This window comes from Balaenoptera borealis (genome assembly GCF_965194805.1).
Source record: "Balaenoptera borealis genome assembly, chromosome: 9".
NCBI lineage: Eukaryota > Metazoa > Chordata > Mammalia > Artiodactyla > Balaenopteridae > Balaenoptera > Balaenoptera borealis.
The window spans coordinates 48084130-48109128 of NC_138873.1; the positions used below are offsets into that span (position 1 = coordinate 48084130).

Below are 24999 nucleotides of genomic sequence, written 5' to 3' on the forward strand. Positions count from 1 at the left end.
CTGGAAAGGTATTTGGAAGTCAATGTTTAGGAGATATTTAAACCCAAATTAGATATCACTGTACAGATTCTGAAATGGCACGCCAATACTCCTACTACCATTTTGTCCAGAAGGCCCCTGTTTATGCTTGTCTCCCGGAGTGATTATTAAAAGTTCCCCTTTCCCTCTCAAAAGTGTCCCAGTTTAAACAATAAAGTATATGGCCATCCTAGATAGTATCATCCTCAATTTAATAGTATTCTAGGTACACTATATGCACTGTATAATAAATAAAATTCTTGCCACTTTTTGCATCAAATATGTACAAGGAAAATTCACTGTTGAGGTGAGTAAATGATTAATCCATTTGTAATGCTAAACATCAACCGGCTTATAGTTGTAAGCTAATTTTTTAATTTCAGTTTTTCTTAAAGCAGGGTGCACCTGTTTTACCATGTGCCCATATCATTATTTTCCTTCCATAATCAAAGTTAAAGAAAAAAGTAGAACTTTCAAATAAGGCGTCACTATATATTATATCCAGTAATTTTGCAATTTAAAGTAACATGTTCCTCTTTGCCGCTGTCTTTTATTAAATACATATATCTAAGCGCCCTCTGGTGTTTGTCAGAAGAGGTTGTCTTAGAGCTATGACATCCGCCAGCTGTCTTTCATTACTTCAATAATTCAAAGTTTCCATATCAAGAAATCAATTAAATGAACACAGTAATAACAATAAATCTTTTTCCTTGAAGGATGAAGCCAAAGTCAAAAATATGCATGTTGTGTTTTTTAAGTATAACTCAATTTAAACTGGACCAAAAATCAACTTGTTAAAATTTTTTTAATGTTTTATATGTCTGTGTCCCTATTTTTTAAAGGCGGGGAGGGGTGACATCAAGAATAGATTCATCTTATTTTCTGTATCATCTAATTTTAAAGTGGCCACAGATTTTTGTGTCTCTGGAAAACATTAGAACAGGATAAGAGGGAGACTGGAATTGAGGGAAAGAACATCGTGACTCAAGATTGCAATGTCCATTCAGAGAGCCCATGCTTTATGGAAGGGGCTGATGGCCGCAGTCTTGCTGCGCAGGGAGCTTTGTATGGAGGAGATTTCGGATAAAATGCCTGATGAAAAGCTCCTGGAGCATGTGTCTGCTAGGATACCATGTCTGCATTCTCTTCCTTGATGAAGAGCCACTTGCTTGGGTTATGCTTGGGAAGTGTAAAAACATTCCAGGTAAAATCATGGCCTAATCCTCCGGCTGGAACAGTGGATGAAAGGAGAGAAATTTGAAATAGCCACTCTCCTGTCCTGGCGGGGGGGGGGGTCTACCAGCCAGAACTCTGTGTAGCAGATCACCCTGCAGTCCAGTCAGGTACTGCAGCCCTTTGTCACAGAGCTGAGCCAAAAAGACACTGGACGAGGCAAGTGGGCACTTCACCAAATGCCAGACTGAAGAACTCTCCCTCCTCTCAAATATAACCCATGAGTCAGTCTTTCTGATGCCAAAAGGAAGTACACGTCCCCATGCTGTGCATACAGGCCTGTGTCCTGGCCTTGAACCATTTTTTAGATCAGCTTCTGACCTTATACACACAGAGAGAAATAACACAAGTACACATGCACACCCACACATCCTTTCTTCAGGAGCCACATTTGAGCTGGGATTTCATTTTGACAAATCCTACATGGGAGCTCTGTGAAACAGAGTCGAAAGAATGAAAACGGCTTCTCAGGGAAGAACTTCATTCACTCTGAGCCAAAGCTGCTTGAGTAGTTATTTGTGCACAAGTGCCATCAATGTTGATGGGAATTTGGAAGGCAGCATTTAGCACAGTGAGCATAATCCTTTAAATCTCTGTGGTAATTCAGTTGCAGCAGTGGCTGGACCACCCAGAAGCCACTGAATGCATGGAGCATTTTGAGATCTGCCTGCTTTCTCAGCAAGTTTCCCTTTGAACCTTTAAGCATTTCAGTCAGCACAATGTCAAACTGATCAGCAGACATGGGTAATTCCCTAGTCTGGCATCTTGAGATACAATAAAAATTCAAAGGGTAAATTACATATATAAGATGGTTGGTTTGGGTTGAACTGTGATTGATGGCTTAGGAATAGCATCTGTAATTCTAAAGCGGGTCATCACATCCGTCTTCATGCATGATTTCTGAGACCATGTTCTATATTCTAGAACTTTCACATGTCAGGGAAATTTATGTTTATGGAATACATTATGCCCACCCACCCCCACATGCACATACACAACCTTTCCTTCTTGCAAATTTAATCTGGTATTTATGTGGATTATTTATAGGAAAGTCAAGCCACAAGAAAGAGCCAGTTGGCTCAGAAGGAAAGCATGGATACCATTAACCACGCAACTCAGCTTGCAGAGCAAGCCCACGATGTGAGGGATAAAATCCAAGGTAAATATATTCTCTTTTGGTTTAGCTTCATGCCAAGGAATCTTTCATGTTATTAACAACAATAAAAATAGTGGCTACTGTTAGTGTTTATTGTGTGCCAGGACCTGTTGTTAGAGTGTTATAGGTTTAGACTCGTGTAAGATCTTCTTTCAAGTTTGTTTACCTGGGACTTCTGAGCACTCATCTCTGCTTACTATCTGTCTATCTTCAATAGTAAATGCACAGGGTAGAGGGAATTCCCTGGCAGTCCAGTGGTTAGGACTCGGCGTGGCGAGGCCAAAAAAATAAAAAATAAATGTAGAAAATCATTCCCTTTCCAGGCATTTCACAGAAATGGAATGCCAAAATACCTTTCTGGTAGAGGGAATTACATACTGTGTTGTCTGTAAAATGCAAGAGTTGAGTAGGAGTCACATATTTCTCAATTATTTGCAGTGAAAACACTGCCTTTAGAGTGGCAGTAAACTGTCCACTAATGCAAATTGTCCTAAACTGTCTCTATAATGCTTTCCCAAGGACCAGGCAGGCCGCATGCTCTGGTCACCAATCCAGAAGAAAAGCCAAGAGGGGTTGTGGAAGATTTCTTTGCCCTAAAGCATAAAATTGTGGCAGACTTTACCTTTCTTCTTGAGGGTTTACTTATTTGTGTTCTAACTTCTCACAAGTGCAGGCTGCATTTTGAAGACTATCTTAATAGCAAACTGAAAGCCAACCTTCAATTTACTGACAGAAAACAGGCGGTTGTGTTTGTTCTAAGATAAAGAGAATTTCCTTGGGTTACAGTCTGCTAAGATACAGTATTTGTGTGTTTCCATAGTTTTTATTATCCTATATATTAAGAGCTGGATGACAACTCCAGGTGCATCTCAAGGGCACAACGACAATAAAGGGACCCACAGTGGAAGATTCATATCTTTATACTGAGGTATAGAGAGCATATTCCAGGAAAAGGGATGTATGGAGCCAAGATTAATCTTTTGCTATATTTCCTTTGGTGCCCATAATACATAATAGAAACAAATGGTATGCATTTCAAACATCCCCTGCTCCCATCCTCACTATCTCATGCTTTTGCATCTACCAATAAAATATTCTTTTCCTATAATATTTTAGAGTTACTGTTGATTTATTCAAAAAGTAAGATTAAACCTAGATTAGCTGATCTCATCTAATTAAGAAATAAATGTCCCTCTAGGCAGCAAATAAAGCCAGCATCTTATTAAGCCATTGAGAAAAAAATGTCACCTTTCCTGTTGTAGCTCAAATTTTGATTCTAAGTTATTTCATTTGGAAAGAATCTAAGTCCTCTTATTTGACCCTTAGGGCATAGGAAAGAAGGAAGAAATACAAAAGAAATGTAAAGAGGAAACAATAATTTCCATCAGTTTTTACCTTTTTTAAAATAATATATGAACAGTCTCAAAGACCAAAGGCAAAAATATTATTCTCTGTATTTCCTTTTTCTAATCTAGACCAGATGTGACTAAAATAAAATAAGCCATATTGTAAAAATGATATCTGCATCAAAATGCCAAGAAATTCAGCATTGCAAGTGCTAGATCTGAGGAAAAGTATCTATGTTTAGTTTATTTCAGGAGTTAATATTTTAGACTTTACTTGAAAAGTGAATATTTAATCCCTTCGTAAGTTTCTTTCTTTTTTTTTTTAGACATATCTTGGTTTCCCTAAAACTTTCTCAGTAATATTTACAACACTGAAAACCTCTTCTCCCATTTATCTCCCTCTCTTCAGAATTCAGGGATGCTTCACAACACCAATAGTGTGTCATTCCTTATTCCCAATCATCTCCAAACCACCTCTAAAATAACTACTGGTGACCTTCAAGCTATTATCCATATAAAATACAAGCCCTTATCCTGGTATGATTTATGTGAGACCAGTGTTGTTTCCCCATCTTGTCTGGCCAACCACATAGATCATAGTAAACCAAAGACAGACAATTTCATTTATGCCAGGAAGATAAAATGCTTCCTCTCCTAGAGCTGCCGTAGGACAAGGTGGCAATTACATAACTATCATCTGATCATATGTAGTAGGAAGAGGGAGCCAGAGGCCTGCTCAGCTCCACCAGTATTCAGACAACTCATCTAATGCCTCTGAGCCTCAGCAGTCCCTGCGGTTCTGAAATTCTCCGTCCTACTTACAGATGTGGGGTGTGGGGTGAGAACGACCTAAAGTCAAAACGGCACAATCTTGACAAACAGTCATACCACAGAAGGCAAATAGCAATTGCAAAAAAAATGTATATATTAATGAGCAAAAACTCACATCCTACTATAGCAAACCTCTATATCATATCTAGTCTGTACGACAATCTGAAAGACTTATTTAAACAACTGTCAATATACACTCATTTTGGCTTAGAGCTTGGGTAAAATCCTTGGCTAAATTGCAATTAATATCTCCAATGCATACTGCATGAGACAGGAGATAACTCAGAACATTTTCTCCATATTATGTATTTTATATAAAAGGTTGGTCAAAGACCCCAGATTTGTGTCTTAAATATTAACGGTTTTGAATCAGAATAGAAACCAGATTCAGCTGAAATCAGGGCAGGCTTTGTATTAATTCCATTCCTGTTCTGAAGACACCAAATGAAAAGCAAAGAAGAGTGATTTCCTCGGGTTTAACCTCTCCCTGGAATATATGATGAACTCTGATGCCAACACAGTCACAGCATGAACATCAGCATGCTGTCTTTGCTGAGTCTCTCTTTCCATTTTAGGATCAGCCCTTCCCTTTGTCTTCACTGTCTGTGTTTTCAGTGACATCACTGTCAAATGCCCAGTCATCTCTCCCTACTGTCTTCACTCACCATGTCCTTCCTTTCAGAGATCAACAACAAGATGCTCTATTATGGGAAAGATCAGGAACTTAGCCCCGAGGAAATATCTGAGAAACTGGTGTTGGCCCAGAAGATGCTTGAGGAGATCCGACGCCGTCAACCGTTCCTCACCCAACGGGAACTTGTGGATGAGGAGGCAGATGAAGCCTATGAATGTAGGTATATTCGACTCCTAGAGCCCAGCACGTGTCTGCTTCCTTTGTGGGTCCAGGAGAGGACACCCAGTCACAGGGCAACATTTGGTCAAAGCAACCAATTCCCAATATTCAGTTATTTAGAGTTTATACGTGGCCTCAGGGAGTCATTCAGGACAACTTGACTATATGACCAGGATTTTTAGATCCAGGCCCAACCTTGAGCTTTTGAGAAACAGCTGAGATTCCACAAGGAATCTACAAAATTTTACTCCTGAGGAGAAGAAATAGGAACTTAGCAGTTGGTGAAAAACAAGGGAAGGAAAGCTAAGGGGAGCCAATTACCAGAACTACAATAAGTCTCATTGAGAAGACAGTAAAGCTACAACATTCATGTTCTGATGTCCATGAATGACTTTTTAATGACTTTGAGCCTTCAATGGAAATGGAACATTTCCTTTAATGATTAATGTAGGTAGCAAACCACAGCAGTATTTGTGAATCTATGACTTGGTCACTGTATCAGTTATAAATTAGTATCTCACAATCCACCCCAAACATATTCATTTAAAACAATAACCATTTATTTGCTTGTGATTTCATAGGTTGGTAATTTGGGCTGGACTCAACCTAGATAGTTCACCTCTGCTCCATGTGACATGGTCGAGCTCACTCACATGTCTGGGGTCTTAGTTGGAATGGCTGGGCCTCTCCCTCCATGTGGGGTTTTATCCTCAAGGAAGCTAGCTGAGGCTCGTTCATATGGCAGAAGCCTTCCAGGAGGGCAAGAATGGAAAGGGCAAGGTCTTTTGAGGCCTGGCCTTGGAACTCAGCAATGTCATCTTCATTCTGTTGGTCAAGACCGTCCAGATTCAAGGGTGAGGAAAAAGACTCCGCTCTTGATGGGAAGAGTTACAAAGAATTTGTGTCTATTTTAATCTACACAATCAACAAAAGAAGCCCCAGGTTTGCGTATCATATTTTAGTTGGTACTGTTATCTCACAACATTAAATTCATCAGTAATTCAAAGTTTTAGCAGTTATTGGTCTCACCTCTAAATCTTGTTAGTTAATGCATTAATAAAGAAGCACATATATTATTATATTACCAATTTTTTTAATATACTGGTCTTTTTAATTCTATGTATTTTATCTTGTGCATTTTAAAACACATAAGAAGGGATCTGAAGGCTTCACCAGATTGTAAAGGGGCCCATGATACAGAAAGGGTTAGGAACGCCTACGTTAGATCATTTTCCTACAATTGTCACTATCAACTTCTGTTAAAACTTACTGTGAATATTCTAGAAGAGGAACATTGTTGACATAAAGGCCTATTGTGATAGCAAACTTATAAGGTCTTAGAAACAGTAAGAAATAAAGAAGAATCTCAGGCCCATTTCTGAGTCAGGATGAGGCCAGCAGTCAGGAAGGCTGCAGCTCTGATGTCACAGCCAGATGCTTTCACGCTCCTTGCCTATTTTGGGGTTTAACAAGACTGTTCTGGGGAAATGGAACCAAGTACATCTCCCACTTAGCTGCCTTCCGCCTAGTGAATGCATTTTCAACCACTTTCTCTACTCAGCCATGAACTTTGTGTCTTCTGCTCATGGTGATGAAAGTAAATAGAAAACCTCAATAAGACAGACTGATAGTCCCTGGAGAAAAAATAGAATTAAGGCACATAGTCAATGCGTGTAACTTTGATCAGAGAATTAAGATATATGCAAAGTTTAAGAATATATCATTGCCATTTAATCTTCTTTCCAAGATAATGATTCAGGTTTGACCTAAAGGAGCTAAGTAAAAACAGCTGCCTGGAGAGAATACAGAAAATGAATGGTTGTGAACATCATTTGCCAGTAACAGACAGAACAACTGGGGTTGTCTCTAATAGTAAGACTGTAGTATATCCAAGTTTCCTTTGTATGGTCAAATTATTAATAATCTCGGTAATAATAAACCTAGTTTAATGACATCATTTCTACTTAAAGCATAATCTTCATGGGAAAACTAATCAACTCCCATTTTAGCTGATGGTGGTCCAGGGGCTCTCAAACCCTACAAAATAGTATTTAAAACTTCAGATATCAAAGATGGGACTGTTTTTGTGAACAACAGCTTCAATCGCTATTGCTAAAGAAGACATAACCTGATGTATTTGCATCTTTCTAAGTGCGGGATGGGATGGGAGGAGAAGGGAGAAGCCCAGACTGAGTTTCTATGTACCTTTCTTCCCAGTGCTGAGCCAGGCTGAGAGTTGGCAGCGGCAGTACAACGATACTCACTCTCTGTTTCCTGTGGTCCTGGAGCAGCTGGACGACTATAATGCTAAGTTGTCAGACCTCCAGGAGTCACTTGACCTGGCCCTTGACCATATCAGGGATGCCGAAGACATGAACAGAGCCACAGCAGCCAGGCAGCAGGATCACAAGGTACAGTGGACACTCTAACTGTAAATGCATTTCGGGCATATACAACATGAAGTTATCCCAAGAAGGGACAGTTGGTAAACACTTTTTTAAAATATTGGTACATTTAAATCTTTATTTTTAAAATTATCTGTACATTTTTTGCCACAATAACTTGCTAATATAAGTGTGTACACCTAAAATCAAGTTGAAACCGTTGTAGTTGTTGAGCTTGTGCATTGATAAGAATGCAGTTGTTCCTGGTGCTTGTGTCCACCTGTGTTGGATGTATTGCTCTTGCAACTGAGTAAACAAGGCATGATTCCTGTGCCTAACTTTTTTTATATTGAGAGCAGTAAAAATCCCAAAGCAACCCGGAACCGTGTTCCTGTAAAGATATGTATAATTTTTGGAAGGGCCTGATAAGCAGATCTCACAGCCTGGCTGATCAGCAGCTGCAGAGATAGGGAGTCTAATTCAAGCCAAGGTCATACAATTACAAAGAGGTGAGGAAAATTCCCAGGCTTGGCCAGAGCTTGCCAAGGCAGTCACCCTACGGGGCCAGGATTTGTGCATGCCCATACCGCCAGACTTAGAACTGGTGATGCTCACACTTCTGCGCCAAGTGATGCACACACTCATCACCAAGAATGGTCATCTTCTCATAGGAAGACACCTGCCTCTTTGGACATATTTGTAAAGGTTAGAGTGAAAAAGCAATATCAAAAATAGGAAGCGGGCTTCCCTGGTGGCGCAGTGGTTGGGAGTCTGCCTGCCAATGCAGGGGACACGGGTTCGAGCCCTGGTCTGGGAAGATCCCACATGCCACGGAGCAACTAGGCCCGTGAGCCACAACTGCTGAGCCTGCGCGTCTGGAGCCTGTGCTCCGCAACAAGAGAGGCCGTGATAGTGAGAGGCCCGCGCACCGCGATGAGGAGTGGCCCCCGCTTGCCACAACTAGAGAAAGCCCTCGCACAGAAACGAAGACCCAACACAGCCATAAATAAATAAATTAAAAAAAAAAAAAATAGGAAGCAACTGTGAGCAAACTCATTACTTTAGCTCTGTTTATTGTCAGCAAACCCAACTTAAATTGGGTTCTCTGCCCTGATTTTCAGTCATCACTATCTCTTAGTAAGTCATTGTAAAATTTCCTAAGTAAAAGTGAATTAATCTCTTGCATTCCTACACACTAACGATGAAAAATCTGAAAGAGAAATTAAGGAAATACTCCCATTTACCATTGCAACAAAAAGAATAAAATACCTAGGAATAAACCTACCTAAGGAGACAAAAGACCTGTATGCAGAAAACTATAAGACACTGATGAAAGAAATTAAAGATGATACCAACAGATGGAGAGATATACCATGTTCTTGGATTAGAAGAATCAACATTGTGAAAATGAGTATACTACCCAAAGCAATCTACAGGTTCAATGCAATCCCTATCAAATTACCAATGGCATTTTTTACGGAACTAGAACAAATCATCTTAAAATGTGTATGGAGACACAAAAGACCCCGAATAGCCAAAGCAGTCTTGAGGGAAAAAAACGGAGCTGGAGGAATCAGACTCCCTGACTTCAGACTATACTACAAAGCTACAGTAATCAAGACAATATGGTACTGGCACAAAAACAGAAATATAGATCAATGGAACAAGATAGAAAGCCCAGAGATAAACCCACGCACCTATGGTCAACTAATCTATGACAAAGGAGGCAAAGATACACAATGGAGAAAAGACAGTCTCTTCAATAAGTGGTGCTGGGAAAACTGGACAGCTACATGTAAAAGAATGAAATTAGGACACTCCCGAACACCATACACAAAAATAAACTCAAAATGGATTCGAGACCTAAATGTAAGACTGGACACTATAAAACTCTTAGAGGAAAACATAGGAAGAACGCCCTTTGACATAAATCACAGCAAGATCTTTTTTGATCCACCTCCTACAGTAATGGAAATAAAAACAAAAATAAACAAATGGGACCTAATGAAACTTCAAAGCTTTTGCACAGCAGAGGAAACCATAAACAAGACAAAAAGACAACCCTCAGAATGGGAGAAAATATTTGCAAACGAATCAACGGACAAAGGATTAATCTCCAAAATATATAAACAGCTCATGCAGCTCAATATTAAAGAAACAAACAGCCCAATCCAAAAATGGGCAGAAGACCTAAATAGACATTTCTCCAAAGAAGACATACAGATGGCCAAGAAGCACATGAAAAGCTGCTCAACATCACTAGTTATTAGAGAAATGCAAATCAAAACTACAATGAGGTATCACCTCACACCAGTTAGAATGAGCATCATCAGAAAACCTACAAACAACAAATGCTGGAGAGGGTGTGGAGAAAAGGGAACCCTCTTGCACTGTTGGTGGGAATGTAAACTGATGCAGCCACTATGGAGAACAGTATGGAGGTTCCTTAAAAAACTAAAAATAGAATTACCATATGATCCAGCAATCCCACTACTGGGCATATACCCAGAGAAAACCACAGTTCAAAAAGACACATGCACCCCAGTGTTCATTGCAGCACTATTTACAATAGCCAGGTCATGGAAGCAACCTAAATGCCCATCGACAGACGAATGGATAAAGAAGATGTGGTACATATATACAATGGAATATTACTCAGCCATAAAAAGGAACGAAATTGGGTCATTTGTTGAGATGTGGATGGATCTAGAGACTGTCATACAGAGTGAAGTAAGTCAGAAAGAGAAAAACATCGTATATTAACGCATATATATGGAACCTAGAAAAATGGTATGGATGAACCGGTTTGCAGGGGAGAAATTGAGACACAGATGTAGAGAACAAACGTATGGACACCAAGGGGGGAAAGCCGCGGGGGGGTGGGGGGGGTGGTGTGTTGAATTGGGTGATTGGGATTGACGTGTACACTGATGTGTATAAAATTGATGACTAATAAGAACCTGCTGTATAAGAAAATAAATAAAATTTTAAAAAAAGAAAAAAGAAATGAGATTCTGTCTGTTTAGGGATTCTCATAAACTCCAAAGCTCCACCTTCCCAAGACTGTTTCTATCTCTTTTTAAGTGTCAGGAAATTTTGTTTTATTTTTTGCATATGTGAAATGGATACTGAAGCATGCTAAATAGTGCTAATTATTGTCGTTTTCACTAATTATTAGTTTCTAAACTTTCTTTTGTTCAAATTGTCCATCTTTCTGTGGGAATATCTTTGTTTCAAAGCTAATTTTATTCATTTCTGTCTAATGCTATATCTGGTAAATGACAGAAACCCTTTAACTTGAAGCATATCATTTTCCAACTACTGCCAATGAGCTTATCAGGCAGTGCTGTTCACACATGGCTTTGAAGTTTGGTTGTTACTTCAGGGTGTTAGCTGTGTTCCATTAAGGCAACTCAGATAGAAGCGCTTCTGGAAGGGGTCATATCTCAAACTCTATAACAGGAAAACTTCTCTGAGACAGCTAGATAATACCAATCTTTTTGACCTCCCTTCCGTACATACTTTAAAACATTGCTTTTGTGTAGAGCTGTATTAACTACCTCTCCTTGTGAAGACAAGAACAATTAACCCCAGATAGTCGCACTGTATTAAGCTTGATGGATTTTGAGGGGAAATTGATTTTTTTTAATGTTCTTGCTTTGAGAGGATGTTCAAATGAGATAACTTTTCTGTCCCTAGACCTATGTCTTTCCCTGTAGCAAGGTATTTGGAGAAGATGGGTTTCATTCTTCTTTTCCACTAAATCAGAAAAGAGTCCAGGGAGTGAGAAAAGACATTAAGGTGAACTTAGAAAGTTTTAAAGTATGTCATTCAAGTATAGGCTTTTATAATTATTTCTGTGATATCCTAGATTATACCATAACAAAAATTTCAACTCTAATTTAAATTACCATTTCTAAAGTAACCAGATCATTTTTTACTCAGATTATAAAATGGGTCTTTTACTTTTTCCATGTTAAAGTTTCATTCTGTGTTGCTTTCAATCTCTGAAGCTCTACAATATTTCGTCAAAATCATAAGATCCCTGACTCTAGAACCCCAAAGTGAAAGTATAAGTTAAAGCATTCATCAAAAAAATATATCCACACTTGGAACAACCCAATTGAAAAATGGGCAGAAGACCTTAATAGACATTTCTCCAAAGAAGACAAACAGATGGCAAGTAGGCACATGAAAAAATGCTCAACATTACTAATTATTAGAGAAATGCAAATCAAAACTACAATGAGATACCACCTCACACCGGTCAGAATGGCCATCATTAAAAAGTCTACAAATAAAAGGGACTTCCCGGGGCTTCCCTGGTGGCACAGTGGTTGGGAATCTGCCTGCTAATGCAGGGGACATGAGTTCGAGCCCTGGTCTGGGAGGATCCCACATGCCGCAGAGCAACTAAGCCCGTGAGCCACAACTACTGAGCCTGCGCGTCTGGAGCCTGTGCTCCGCAAAAAGAGAGGTCCACGACAGTGAGAGGCCCGCGTACTGCGATGAAGAGTGGTCCCCACTCGCAGCAACTGGAGAAAGCCCTCACACAGAAACGAAGACCCAACACAGCCATAAATAAATAAATAAATAAATAAATAAATAAATAAATAAATTTATTTTAAAAAAAAAAGGGACTTCCCTGGTGATGCAGTGGTTAAGAATCTGCCTGCCAACGCAGGGGACACAGGTTCGATCCCTGGTCCAGGAAGATCTCACATGCTGCAGAGCAACTAAGCCCATGTGCCACAACTACTGAGCCTGCGCTCTAGAGCCCAAGCGCCACAACAAGCCCGCACGCCCTAGAGCAACTACAGAGCCCACGTGCCTAGAGCCCGGGCTCCGCAACAAGGGAAACCACAGCAATGAGAAGCCCGCGCACCACAACGAAGAGTATCCCTGCTCGCTGCAACTAGAGAAAGCCTGCATGCAGCAACAAAGACCCAATGCAGCCAAAAATAAATTAATAAAAAGAAAAAAATTAAAAAGAGAAAAAGCCTACAAATAACAAATGCTGGAGAGGGTGTGCAGAAAAGGGAACCCTCCTACACTGTTGGTGGGAAAGTAAGTTGTTACAACCACTATGGAAAACAGTATGGAGGTTCCTCAGAAAACTAAAAATAGAATTACTGTATGATCCAGCAATCCCACTTCTGGGAATATACCCAGACAAAACTATAATTCAAAAAGGTACATGCACCCCTATGTTCATAGCAGCACTATTCACAATAGCCAAAACATAGAAACAACCTAAATGTCCATTGACAGATGAATGGATGAAGAAGATGTGATACATATATACAATGGAATACTACTCAGCCATGAAAAAGAACGGAATAATGCTATTTGCAGCAACGTGGATGGACCTAGAGATTATCATACTAAGTGAAGTAAGTCAGAAAGAGAAAGACAAATACCACATGATATCACTTATATGTGGAATCTAAAATATGGCACAAATGAACCTATCTACAAAACAGAAACAGACACAGACATGGAGAACAGACTTGTGGTTGCCAAGGGGGAGTGTGGAGAGGGATGGACTGGGAGTTTGGGGTTGGTAGATGCAAACTATTACATTTAGAATGGATAAACAACAAGGTCCTAATGTATAGCACAGGGAACTATATTCAATATCCTGTGATAAACCATAATGGAAAAGAATATTAAAAAAAAGAGTGTATACATGTGTATAACTGAGTCATTTTTCTGTACAGCAGAGATTGGTACAACATTGTAAATTAACTATACTTCAATAAAAAAAAACTGGAAGAAAAAGAAGAAAAAAAATATAACCACACTTGGGCAATTTCCCTCCTCAGAACATCTGAGCATCTAACATAAAGAGCTCAGAGTAGGAGGAAGCGAGATCACAGTTTTATGCTTTGATAATAGGGCCACTTTAAATTTTTAAAAGGACATTAAGATTCTTTTGTATATACTTTATGCCTGGCCCAAAGTTAGCACATGATAAATGCTTTTTGGAATTAATTCAGTTTTCAATTACTGCAAATACAGAGCCTGTTCAATCCTGTATCCCTAGCCCCATTTCACATTTATGGAGAAAGAGGCAAGGGCCCTCTCTGGAGTGTGAACTCTCTTTGATGTGGTGGCACTGTAAGTAATAATCATAACTAAGTTCTTTGAAGCTCCTGAGGTGCTTACTTTCATTATCTCCATTTTATAAATGAGAAAGCTGAGCCTGGGCCGGGTCGAATTACCCAGAGTGACACAGCAATTCATTGGTGGGTCTGGGATAGGAACCTGGATCTGTCGGAGTGCAGTGGCAGCAAGCTGACAGCACTCTCCCTGATGCCTTCTTTATCTAAAGCGACCTTTTCTTCCTCTCTCCCTTGCTTTTCCTCGTGCAGAAACAGCATGACAGAGTGAGGGAACAGATGGCAGGGGTGAACGCGTCTCTGAGGATGTCTTCCGACTCACTAACTATGCCTCGGCTGACCCTTTCAGAACTTGATGACATAATAAAGGTAAGGACACACATGACTTGTTCAGGTTAGTATTTATAGCAGGTTAGAACAGGAGCTCAGTGTCACAGAAGAATAATCAACTCCAATTCAGTCTATCAAGTTAGCTGGCATTGTAAAAATAAGATCAGGTGACTGAATTTTTCAGTTCCTTTCATTGTACAGTTGCCACTAGCCACACATGGCTACTTAAATTTAAATTTAAATTACTTAAAATGAAATAAAATTAAAATTTAATTCCTCAGTCACATTAGCCACATTTCATGTGCTCATTAGCACCACGTGTGGCTAGTGGCTGCCATTTCGGTCAGCACAGATAATCACAGAAAGTTCTGTAGAAAATGTAAATCTAGATACATCCTACTCACTCTTTACTCCTAAGTTGTATGTTTAATAAAGCTGACATTCAAAATCAACAAAAGTCACATTTTTTAAAGTAGAAATTTTCTGATAAATGCAGTGAACCAAACCATCACGAAAGTACTCTTTTTTTTAATTTAATTTAATTTTTTTTATACAGCAGATTCTTATTAGTCATCAATTTTATACACATCAGTGTATACATATCAATCCCAATCGCCCACTTCAGCAAACCACCATCCCCACCCCCCCACGGCTTTCCCCCCTTGGTGTCCATACGTTTGTTCTCTACATCTGTGTCTCAACTTCTCCCCTGCAAACCGGCTCATCTGTACCATTTTTCTAGGTTCCACATACATGCATTAATATACGATATTTCTTTTTCTCTTTCTGACTTACTTCACTCTGTATGACAGTCTCTAGATCCATCCACGTCTCAACAAATGACTCAGTTTCGTTCCTTTTATGGCTGAGTAATATTCCACTGTATATATGTACCACATCTTCTTTATCCATTCATCTGTCAATGGGCATTTAGGTTGCTTCCATGACCTGGCTATTGTAAATAGTGCTGCAATGAACACTGGGGTGCATGTGTCTTTTTGAACTGTGGTTTTCTCTGGGTATATGCCCAGTAGTGGGATTGCTGGATCATATGGTAATTCTATTTTTAGTTTTTTAAGGAACCTCCATACTGTTCTCCATAGTGGCTGCATCAGTTTACATTCCCACCAACAGTGCAAGAGGGTTCCCTTTTCTCCACAGCCTCTCCAGCATTTGTTGTTTGTAGATTTTCTGATGATGCCCATTCTAACTGGTGTGAGGTGATACCTCATTGTAGTTTTGATTTGCATTTCTCTAATAACTAGTGATGTTGAGCAGCTTTTCATGTGCTTCTTGGCCATCTGTATGTCTTCTTTGGAGAAATGTCTATTTAGGTCTTCTGCCCATTTTTGGATTGGGCTGTTTGTTTCTTTAATATTGAGCTGCATGAGCTGTTTATATATTTTGGAGATTAATCCTTTGTCCGTTGATTCGTTTGCAAATATTTTCTCCCATTCTGAGGGTTGTCTTTTCGTCTTGTTTATGGTTTCCTCTGCTGTGCAAAAGCTTTGAAGTTTCATTAGGTCCCATTTGTTTATTTTTGTTTTTATTTCCATTACTGTAGGAGATGGATCAAAAAAGATCTTGCTGTGATTTATGTCAAAGAGTGTTCTTCCTATGTTTTCCTCTAAGAGTTTTATACTGTCCAATCTTAAATTTATATCTCGAATCCATTTTGAGTTTATTTTTGTGTATGGTGTTTGGGAGTGTTCTAATTTCATTCTTTTACATATAGCTGTCCAGTTTTCCCAGCACCACTTATTGAAGAGACTGTCTTTTCTCCATTGTATATACTTGCCTCCTATGTCATAGATTAGTTGACCATAGATGTGTGGGTTTATGTCTGGGCTTTCTATCTTGTTCCATTGATCTATGTTTCTGTTTCTGTGCCAGTACCATATTGTCTTGATTACTGTAGCTTTGTAGTATAGTCTGAAGTCAGGGAGTCTGATTCCTCCAGCTCCGTTTTTTTCCCCTCAAAACTGCTTTGACTATTCGGGGTCTTTTGTGTCTCCATACAAATTTTAAGATTTTTTGTTCTAGTTCCGTAAAAAATGCCATTGGTAATTTGATATGGATTACATTGAACCTGTAGATTGCTTTGGGTAGTATAGTCATTTTCACAATATTGATTCTTCCTATCCAAGAACATGGTATATCTCTCCATCTGTTGGTATCATCTTTAGTTTCTTTCATCAGTGTCTTATAGTTTTCTGCATACAGGTCTTTTGTCTCCCTAGGTAGGTTCATTCCTAGGTAGTTTATACTTTTTGTTGCAGTGGTAAATGGGACTGTTTCCTTAATTTATCTTTCAGAGTTTTCATCATTAGTGTATAGGAATGCAAGAGATTTCTGTGCATTAATTTTGTATCCTGCAGCTTTACCAAATTCATTGATTAGCTCTAGTAGTTTTCTGGTGGCATTTTTAGGATTCTCTATGTATACTATCAAGTCATCTGCAAACAGTGACAGTTTTACTTCTTCTTTTCCAATTTGTATTCCTTTTATTTCTTTTTCTTCTCTGATTGCCGTGGCTAGGACTTCCAGAACTATGTTGAATAATAGTGGTGAGAGTGGACATCCTTGTCTTGTTCCTGATCTTAGAGGAAATGTGTTCAGTTTTTCACCATTGAGAATGATGTTTGCTGTGGGCTTGTCATATATGGCCTTTATTACGTTGAGGTAGGTTCCCTCTATGCCCACTTTCTGGAGAGTTTTTATCATAAATCAGTGTTGAATTTTGTCAAAAGCTTTCTCTGCATCTATTGAGATGATCATATGGTTTTTATTCTTCAATTTGTTAATATGGTGTATCACATTGATTGATTTGCGTATATTGAAGAATCCTTGCATCCCTGGGATAAATCCCACTTGATCGTGGTGTATGATCCTTTTCCTGTGTTGTTGGATTCTGTTTGCTAGTATTTTGTTGAGGATTTTTGCATCTATATTCATCAGTGATATTGGTCTGTAATTTTCTTTTTTTGAAGTATCTTTGTCTGGTTTTGGTATCAGGGTGATGGTGGCCTCATAGAATGAGATTGGGAGTGTTCCTTCCTCTGCAAATTTTTGGAAGAGTTTGAGAAGGATGGGTGTTAGTTCTTCTCTAAATGTTTGATATAGTTTGCCTGTGAAGCCATCTGGTCCTGGACTTTTGTTTGTTGGAAGATTTTTAATCACAGTTTCAATTTCATTACTTGTGATTGGTCTGTTCATATTTTCTCTTTCTTCCTGGTTCAGTCTTGGAAGGTTATGCGTTTCTAAGAATTTGTCCATTTCTTCCAGGTTGTCCATTTTATTGGCATAGAGTTGCTTGTAGTAGTCTCTTAGGATGCTTTGTATTTCTGTGGTGTCTGTTGTAACTTCTCCTTTTTCATTTCTAATTTTACTGATTTGAGTCCTCTCCCTCTTTTTCTTGATGAGTCTGGCTAATGGTTTATCAATTTTGTTTATCTTCTCAAAGAACCAGCTTTTAGTTTTATTGATCTTTGCTATTGTTTTCTTTGTTTCTATTTCATTTATTTCTGCTCTGATCTTTATGATTTCTTTCGTTCTGCTAACTTTGGGTTTTGTTTGTTCTTCTTTCTCTAGTTCCTTTAGGTGTAAGGTTAGATTGTTTACTTGAGATTTTTCTTGTTTCTTGAGGTGGGCTTGTATAGCTATAAAGTTCCCTCTTAGAACTGCTTTTGCTGCATCCCATAGGTTTTGGGTCATCTTGTTTTCATTGTCATTTGTCTCTAGGTATTTTTTGATTTCCTCTTTGATTTCTTCAGTGATCTCTTGGTTATTTAGTAACGTATTGTTTAGCCTCCATGTGTTTGTGTTTTTTACGTTTTTTTCCCTGTAATTCATTTCTAATCTCATAACGTTGTGGTCAGAAGAGATGCTTGATATGATTTCAATTTTCTTAAATTTACTGAGGCTTGATTTGTGACCCTAGATGTGATCTATCCTGGAGAATGTTCCGTGCTCACTTGAGAAGAAAGTGTAATCTGCTGTTTTTGGATGGAATGTCGTATAAATATCAATTAAATCTATCTGGTCTAGTGTATCATTTAAAGCTTCTGTTTCCTTATTTATTTTCATTTTGGATGATCTGTCCATTGGTGTAGTGAGGTGTTAAAGTCCCCCACTATTATTGTTACTGTTGATTTCCTCTTTTATAGCTGTTAGCAGTTGCCTTATGTATTGAGGTGCTCCTATGTTGGGTGCATATATATTTATAATTGTTATATCTTCTTCTTGGATTGACCCCTTGATCATTATGTAGTGTCCTTCCTTGTCTCTTGTAACATTCTTTATTTTAAAGTCTATTTTATCTGATATGAATATAGCTACTCCAGCTTTCTTTTGATTTCCTTTGCATGGAATATCTTTTTCCCTCCCCTCACTTTCAGTCTGTATGTGTCCCTAGGTCTGAAGTGGGTCTCTTGTAGACAGCATATAGATGGGTCTTGTTTTTGTATCCATTCAGCAAGCCTGTGTCTTTTGGTTGGAGCATTTAATCCATTCACGTTTAAGGTAATTATTGATATGTATGTTCCTATGACCATTTTCTTAATTGTTTTGAGTTTGTTTTTGTAGGTCCTTTTCTTCTCTTGTGTTTCCCACTTAGAGAAGTTCCTTTAGCATTTGTTGTAGAGCTGGTTTGTTGGTGCTGAATTCTCTTAGTTTTTGCTTGTCTGTAAAGCTTTTGATTTCTCCATCGAATTTGAATGATATCCTTGCTGGGTAGAGTAATCTTGGTTGTAGGTTCTTCCCTTTCATCACTTTAAGTATATCATGCCACTCCCTCTGGCTTCTAGAGTTTCTGCTGAGAAATCAGCTGTTAAACTTATGGGAGTTCCCTTGTATGTTATTTGTCATTTTTCCCTTGCTGCTTTCAATAATTTTTCTTTGTCTTTAATTTTTGCCAATTTGATTACTATGTGTCTCGGCATGTTTCTCCTTGGGTTTATCCTGTATGGGACTCTCTGCGCTTCCTGGACTTGGGTGGCTATTTCCTTTCCCATGTTAGGGAAGTTTTCGACTATAATCTCTTCAAATATTTTCTCTGGTCCTTTCTCTCTCTCTTCTCCTTCTGGGACCCCTATAATGCGAATGTTGTTGCATTTAATGTTGTCCCAGAGGTCTCTTAGGCTGTCTTCATTTCTTTTCATTCTTTTTTCTTTATTCTGTTCCACAGCAGTGAATTCCTCCATTCTGTCTTCCAGGTCACTTATCCGTTCTTCTGCCTCAGTTATTCTGCTATTGATTCCTTCTAGTGTAGTTTTCATTTCAGTCATTGTATTGTTCATCTCTGTTTGTTTGTTCTTTAATTCTTCTAGATCTGTGTTAAACATTTCTTGCATCTTCTCAGTCTTTGCCTCCATTGTTTTTCCGAGGTCCTGGATCATCTTCACTATCATTATTCTGAATTCTTTTTCTGAGGTTGCCTATCTCCACTTCATTTAGTTGTTTTTCTGGGGTTTTATCTTGTTCCTTCATCTGGTACATAACCCTCTGCCTTTTCATCTTGTCTATCTTTCTGTGAATGTGGTTTTTGTTACACAGGCTGCAAGATTGTAGTTCTTCTTGTTTCTGCTGTCTGCCCTCTGGTGGATGAGGCTATCTAAGAGGCTTGTGTAAGTTTCCTGATGGGAGGGACTGGTGGTGGGTAGAGCTGACTGTTGCTCTGGTGGGCAGAGCTCAGTAAAACTTTAATCTTCTTGACTGTTGATGGGTGGGGCTGGGTTCCCTCCCTGTTGGTTGTTTGGCCTGAGACAACCCACCACTGGAGCCTACCTAGGCTCTTTGATGGGGTTAATGACAGACTCTGGGAGGGCTCACGCCAAGGAGTACTTCCCAGAACCTCTGCTGCCAGTGTCCTTGTCCCCACGGTGAGCCACAGCCACCCCCCACCTCTGCAGGCGACCCTCCAACACTAGCAGGTAGGTCTGGTTCAGTCTCCCCTGAGTCACTGCTCCTTCCCCTGGGTCCCGATGTGCACACTACTTTGTGTGTGCCCTCCAAGAGTGGAGTCTCTGTTTCCCCCAGTCCTGTCAAAGTCCTGCAATCAAATCCCACTAGCCTTCAAAGTCTGATTCTCTAGGAATTCCTCCTCCCATTGCCAGACCCCCAGGTTGGGAAGCCTGACATGGGGCTCAGAACCTTCACTCCAGTGGGTGGACTTCTGTGGTATAAGTGTTCTCCAGTCTGTGAGTCACCCACCCAGTGGTTATGCGATTTGATTTTACTGTGACTGCGCCCCTCCTACCATCTCATTGTGGCTTCTCCTTTGTCTTTGGATGTGGGGTATTTTTTTTGGTGAGTTCCAGTGTCTTCCTGTCGATGATTGTCCAGCAGCTAGTTGTGATTCTGGTGTTCTCACAAGAGGGAGTGAGAGCACATCCTTCTACTCCACCGTCTTGGTTCCTCTCCCACAAAAGTACTCCTAGCTCATTTTTATTACCTTTAAAAGGATATTATTTTAAAGTCATCTGATCACCATCTTATGCTTTGACTATTTTAGCTTCCTCTCCATCCCTGTCTTCCTCTCCATCCCTACTCCCACCACTATCCTTGGTGACATCAAACTCCAGATGGATGAGTCCACCAGCTCTCAGACCTCCGGTTCCTTGAACTTTTCCTGTCCAACAAGCTTTTCCTCCCATCCACCTCTGTAATCCCTAGTATGACCAGACCCAGATCTTGTCATCACTAAGAGTACCTCTCCCAAATCCCAGTATCAAGCACCTCCATCCCAGTATCAAGCACCTCCCTCACTGAGCACCACCTCTTATCTCACTTACTCTAGAAGGCACACTCCACCAATTCTCTAGCCACGCCAAAACCTCCTCCATTTCATTTGCCCTTCCTTCCTTAAGGAGCTAAAATTATCAGTATAATCATTCTTTGCAAACACCCTTTACTTCCATACCTACCTCTTCCCCTATTGTACTCACCTGAGAATTCTAATCCCTTAACCCTGTAAACCCAAATACCCTCAGCATCGTGGCCACACCAGAGAAGCCAGTATGACTGGTGGGAAACCCACCTCCCCTTCTGTCAGTCTGGCTGGTGAATTTGCTTCATGCTTCGCTGAAAATTAGGAACAAAGAGAGGATAATTCCCCTCATCTTCCCTCCCCAAAGCTACCAGTCTACCTGCATGTGTATCTACACTTCTACCTTCCTTCCTATTATAGTTAGTGAAACGTCCCTTCTCCTGCCAAAGTTTAATCCCTCCACCTATGCTCTGAATCCCATCCTTCCTCTGCTCAAAAACATGGTTGCTGGGTTTCACTCCCAAACTGTGCCCTCTCTCTTCTGTTTTGCCCAATTCTTACTCTTTACTGAATCATTACTGCCAACATAGAAACATACTCTAGTGTCTCCTATCTTTTAAAAATTAAAAAGAAGAAAAGCCCTGCTCACATCCCCTCTAATCTCTGCCCCATTACTCTGCTTCACAGCAAAACATCTCAAGAGTCATTTACAGTTGCTGTTTCCTCCTTCCAGCCACCCACTGTCTACTGTACTCAACCCACTCCAAATGGGATTCCATGTCCCTTCACTGAGACTATTTTTGTCCAGGTCATTAGCGACCTCAACATAGCCAAAACCATGGTTGTCTCTCTCTCCTCAGCTTTGTTAGCCCTGCCACTAATTACCCTTCTCTCTATTTTTAAACACTTGGAGCTCCTGTCCTGGGTTCTCCAGTACCCCACTCATCTGATTCTTCTCCTTCCTCCATGGCCATTTCTTCTCAGCCAACTTTGCTAGCTTCGCTTCTGCGTGTCCACTATGTGGTAAATATTTTAGGCTCTGCAGGCCACATAAAACTGCTCTCCCTTATTCTTCTTTGTTTGGTTTGGTTTTATGTTTTTTAGAACTCTTTAAAAATGTAAAAAATATTCCTAGTGGGGAGCTATATAAAAATAGGCCTCAGGCCACACTTGGCCCTGGGCCATGTTGGTCCCTGCTCTGGATAATGAATGGTTCAGTGCTCAGTCCTGGGCCCTTTTTTCTACTTATACTCTCTCCCTAGTTGGTCGCAATGAATCCCATGACTTTAAAGAACAATTAGATGCATATGGTTCCACAATGTGTACCTCTAGCTCTGAGACCTCCACTGAGTTCCAAGCTTCTATATCCAAATGCTTACTTGACATTTTCAAGTAAGAACTCAGCGTGGTATGTAGCTAAATCACAATTTCATCTACCACTTAGATGTGTGATAGGCATATCAAACTTAACATATTCTGAATAACACCCTCTTCCCTAGTTTCACCTAGCTCAGTAACTGGCACAATCCAATTGCTCAAATCAAAATTCTGGAGTCCTTCTTGATTTCTCCTTTCCCCTCACTCCCATTTCAACAAGACCTGTTGGCCCTACCTCCAAACCGAATCCTGATTTCTGACCACTACCCTCTTCTCTGCTGCTACTCTTGAGTATGAGTCCAAGTCTCCTCATCTCCAGCATGGACTTCTGAAAGAGCCTCCTACTGATTCATTTGCCTCCACACCTGCCCCTCAAGATCCATTCTCTATGCAGCAGCAGAACAATCCTTTAAAAACATAATCAGATAACATTATTTATCCCACACAAAACCTCCACTGATACTTAAAGTAAGAAACAAACTCATGCTACATGGCCCATGAGGCCCTAAGTGACCTTACTGTGGCCCACCTCTCTGACCTCATACCCACTCTCTCCCTCCTCACTACACTTCAGCCCACTCCTGTTCATACAGTCCAACTCCTCCCTGTTTTTCAAACACACCATACTTTTTCTTGCCTCAGGACTTTTGCACCTGCTATCCCCAGATCTTCAAATGTCTAGTGTCCTTGTGAACATTCAGTCCAAGTCGTTCTCTTGCCCTCGATCACTCTCTAACCCATCGTACCTGTTATCTTTTATTCAAAATATTTTTTATTCTCTGAAATTAGCTTGTTCACTTATTTAACAACTTGTTTTATTTATTACTGTATATTCCTGCTAGATTGTAAATTCCTTGAGAGTAGAGACTGTGTTCATAGCTATGCGTTCTATCTCCTGAAAGAGTACCTGGCACATAGTGGGTACACAATGAATATTTGTTGAGCAAATTAATGAGTAAAGGTAGAATATCCATGGTATTTTTTCTGCTTATACAACTAAAAACTTTTTTTTCGAAGTATTGTTCCCCAGATGACCAACCAAATGGACTACAGCCTTAATACTGTCTCCATAGACATAAACCCTATGTGCTAGGAACTATGCTACATTCTGGGAGTATAAAAATAAATTAAACATAGTCCCTGCCTTCTAAGATTATATAATCTGGTGGGTGGATAATAATGTAAAATCATTACAGTCGTGTGGCACGTGAATAATTGAAATATGTGGCAACACAGCTCACCCTAGAGAGGTTAGAGATGGCTTCATAAAGGAAGTGATATCTGAGCTGAATTTGGAAGGATGAGTAGAACTTTTCCAGGTGGATCAGACAGAAAACAAAGAGAAGTTATTCCAGACAGAGAAAATATGTGAAAAGGCACAGGTGCCAGAAAAAATTACGGAGCATGAAAACAACAATCAGTGAAGTTTGGACCATGGGATGTGGTTGGGTGGGAAGTGGTGAGAAATGATGAAATTGGTAAGAGGAGGAGTCAGTTGCTGAAGCCTCGCTTAGGAATTGGATTTGTTCATGCAAAGCAAGTGGCTGATTTTCAGAAGGGAAATAATATGATCAGATTTGCTTAATAGAAAGTTCACCATTCCTGCAAGGTGGTGGAGAATGGATCAGAAGACTAAAAGGCTGGGTTCAGAGAAAGGAGTTAGATCGCTCAGACAGGAAAGGACTGAGTCTAGACCCTAGGAACACCAGATTTGAAAGTCTTCTGCCTGGCCAGAGAAATAGGAGACCAGGAGAGAGCAGCATCACAGAAACTGGGGAAAACAAGGGTTTTAAGGCAGAGACTGTGACCAACACTGTCACAAACCAGAGCCAGACCCAGTAAATACAGGAAAGTGTCTAATGGACCTGGCAGTATGGGGTCTGACATTGGGAACCTTGGGGCAAGAACCATTTCTGTGGTGAGCACTTCATCAACACAAGAGAAGAAGCTGCAGTGCAGTGGAAGCTAGAGTCAAGTAATTGTTTGTTTGTTTTCTAGTAGGAACTTAAGCATATTTATATCTGAGAAGAGCCAATAGCTAGGGAGCAAGAAAACAGAAAACGGGCACTGAGAAAATAGGGGAGCATGCCTTGTACAGAAAAGGAACACTTTTCATCTTAAAATATGAGGAAGATGTAGCTATAAGTAAGTGTATAGGGTTGGCTGGGGAGGGAGCTGGGGGGTGGTAGCAAAGAGTTGGGGAAACTCCTGGTTGTCGGTGTTGGAGGCTCTTAGGGGCTATCAAAAAATGGTACGCCTTTCAGCACCCGAGTTCTAAACAAGTTGAAAAATAAACAGTAAATATTACGACCAAGAATATCACCTTTATTTCAGCTAAATTGAGGGTGTGGCTTCTTAAGAGATCTCTTAGCCAAGTGGGATTGCTGATACTCAATCCCAGAATTAGGCAGGTCTGCCCACCGAGACAGAGACCGGCAACACCGCAGGGTTCCTGGGGCGGGGAGGGGCTTCTGCCCAGGACAGCTTTTGCTGTGTGCAGGAGCACAGGGAAGCTCAGCTTTCTGCTAGCTGCTTGCTCCCAAGAGCAGAAGGGTGGAGCTGCTCAGGCTCTGTATAGTCATC

The 24999-nt window shown here is 40.1% G+C and overlaps 1 protein-coding gene across 3 annotated transcripts in view; it reads left to right on the plus strand.

Moving 5' to 3' along the window:
- LAMA4 (laminin subunit alpha 4) overlaps nucleotides 1-24999 on the plus strand; it is a 147271-nt gene that overhangs the window by 73203 nt on the left and 49069 nt on the right. For all 3 annotated transcript variants that reach the window (XM_082404711.1, XM_082404710.1, XM_082404712.1), the window contains 4 exons: nucleotides 2299-2410; nucleotides 5267-5434; nucleotides 7655-7848; nucleotides 14196-14312. In XM_082404711.1, the coding sequence (XP_082260837.1) occupies nucleotides 2299-2410; nucleotides 5267-5434; nucleotides 7655-7848; nucleotides 14196-14312 (591 nt within the window). The remainder of the gene's footprint in view (nucleotides 1-2298; nucleotides 2411-5266; nucleotides 5435-7654; nucleotides 7849-14195; nucleotides 14313-24999) is intronic.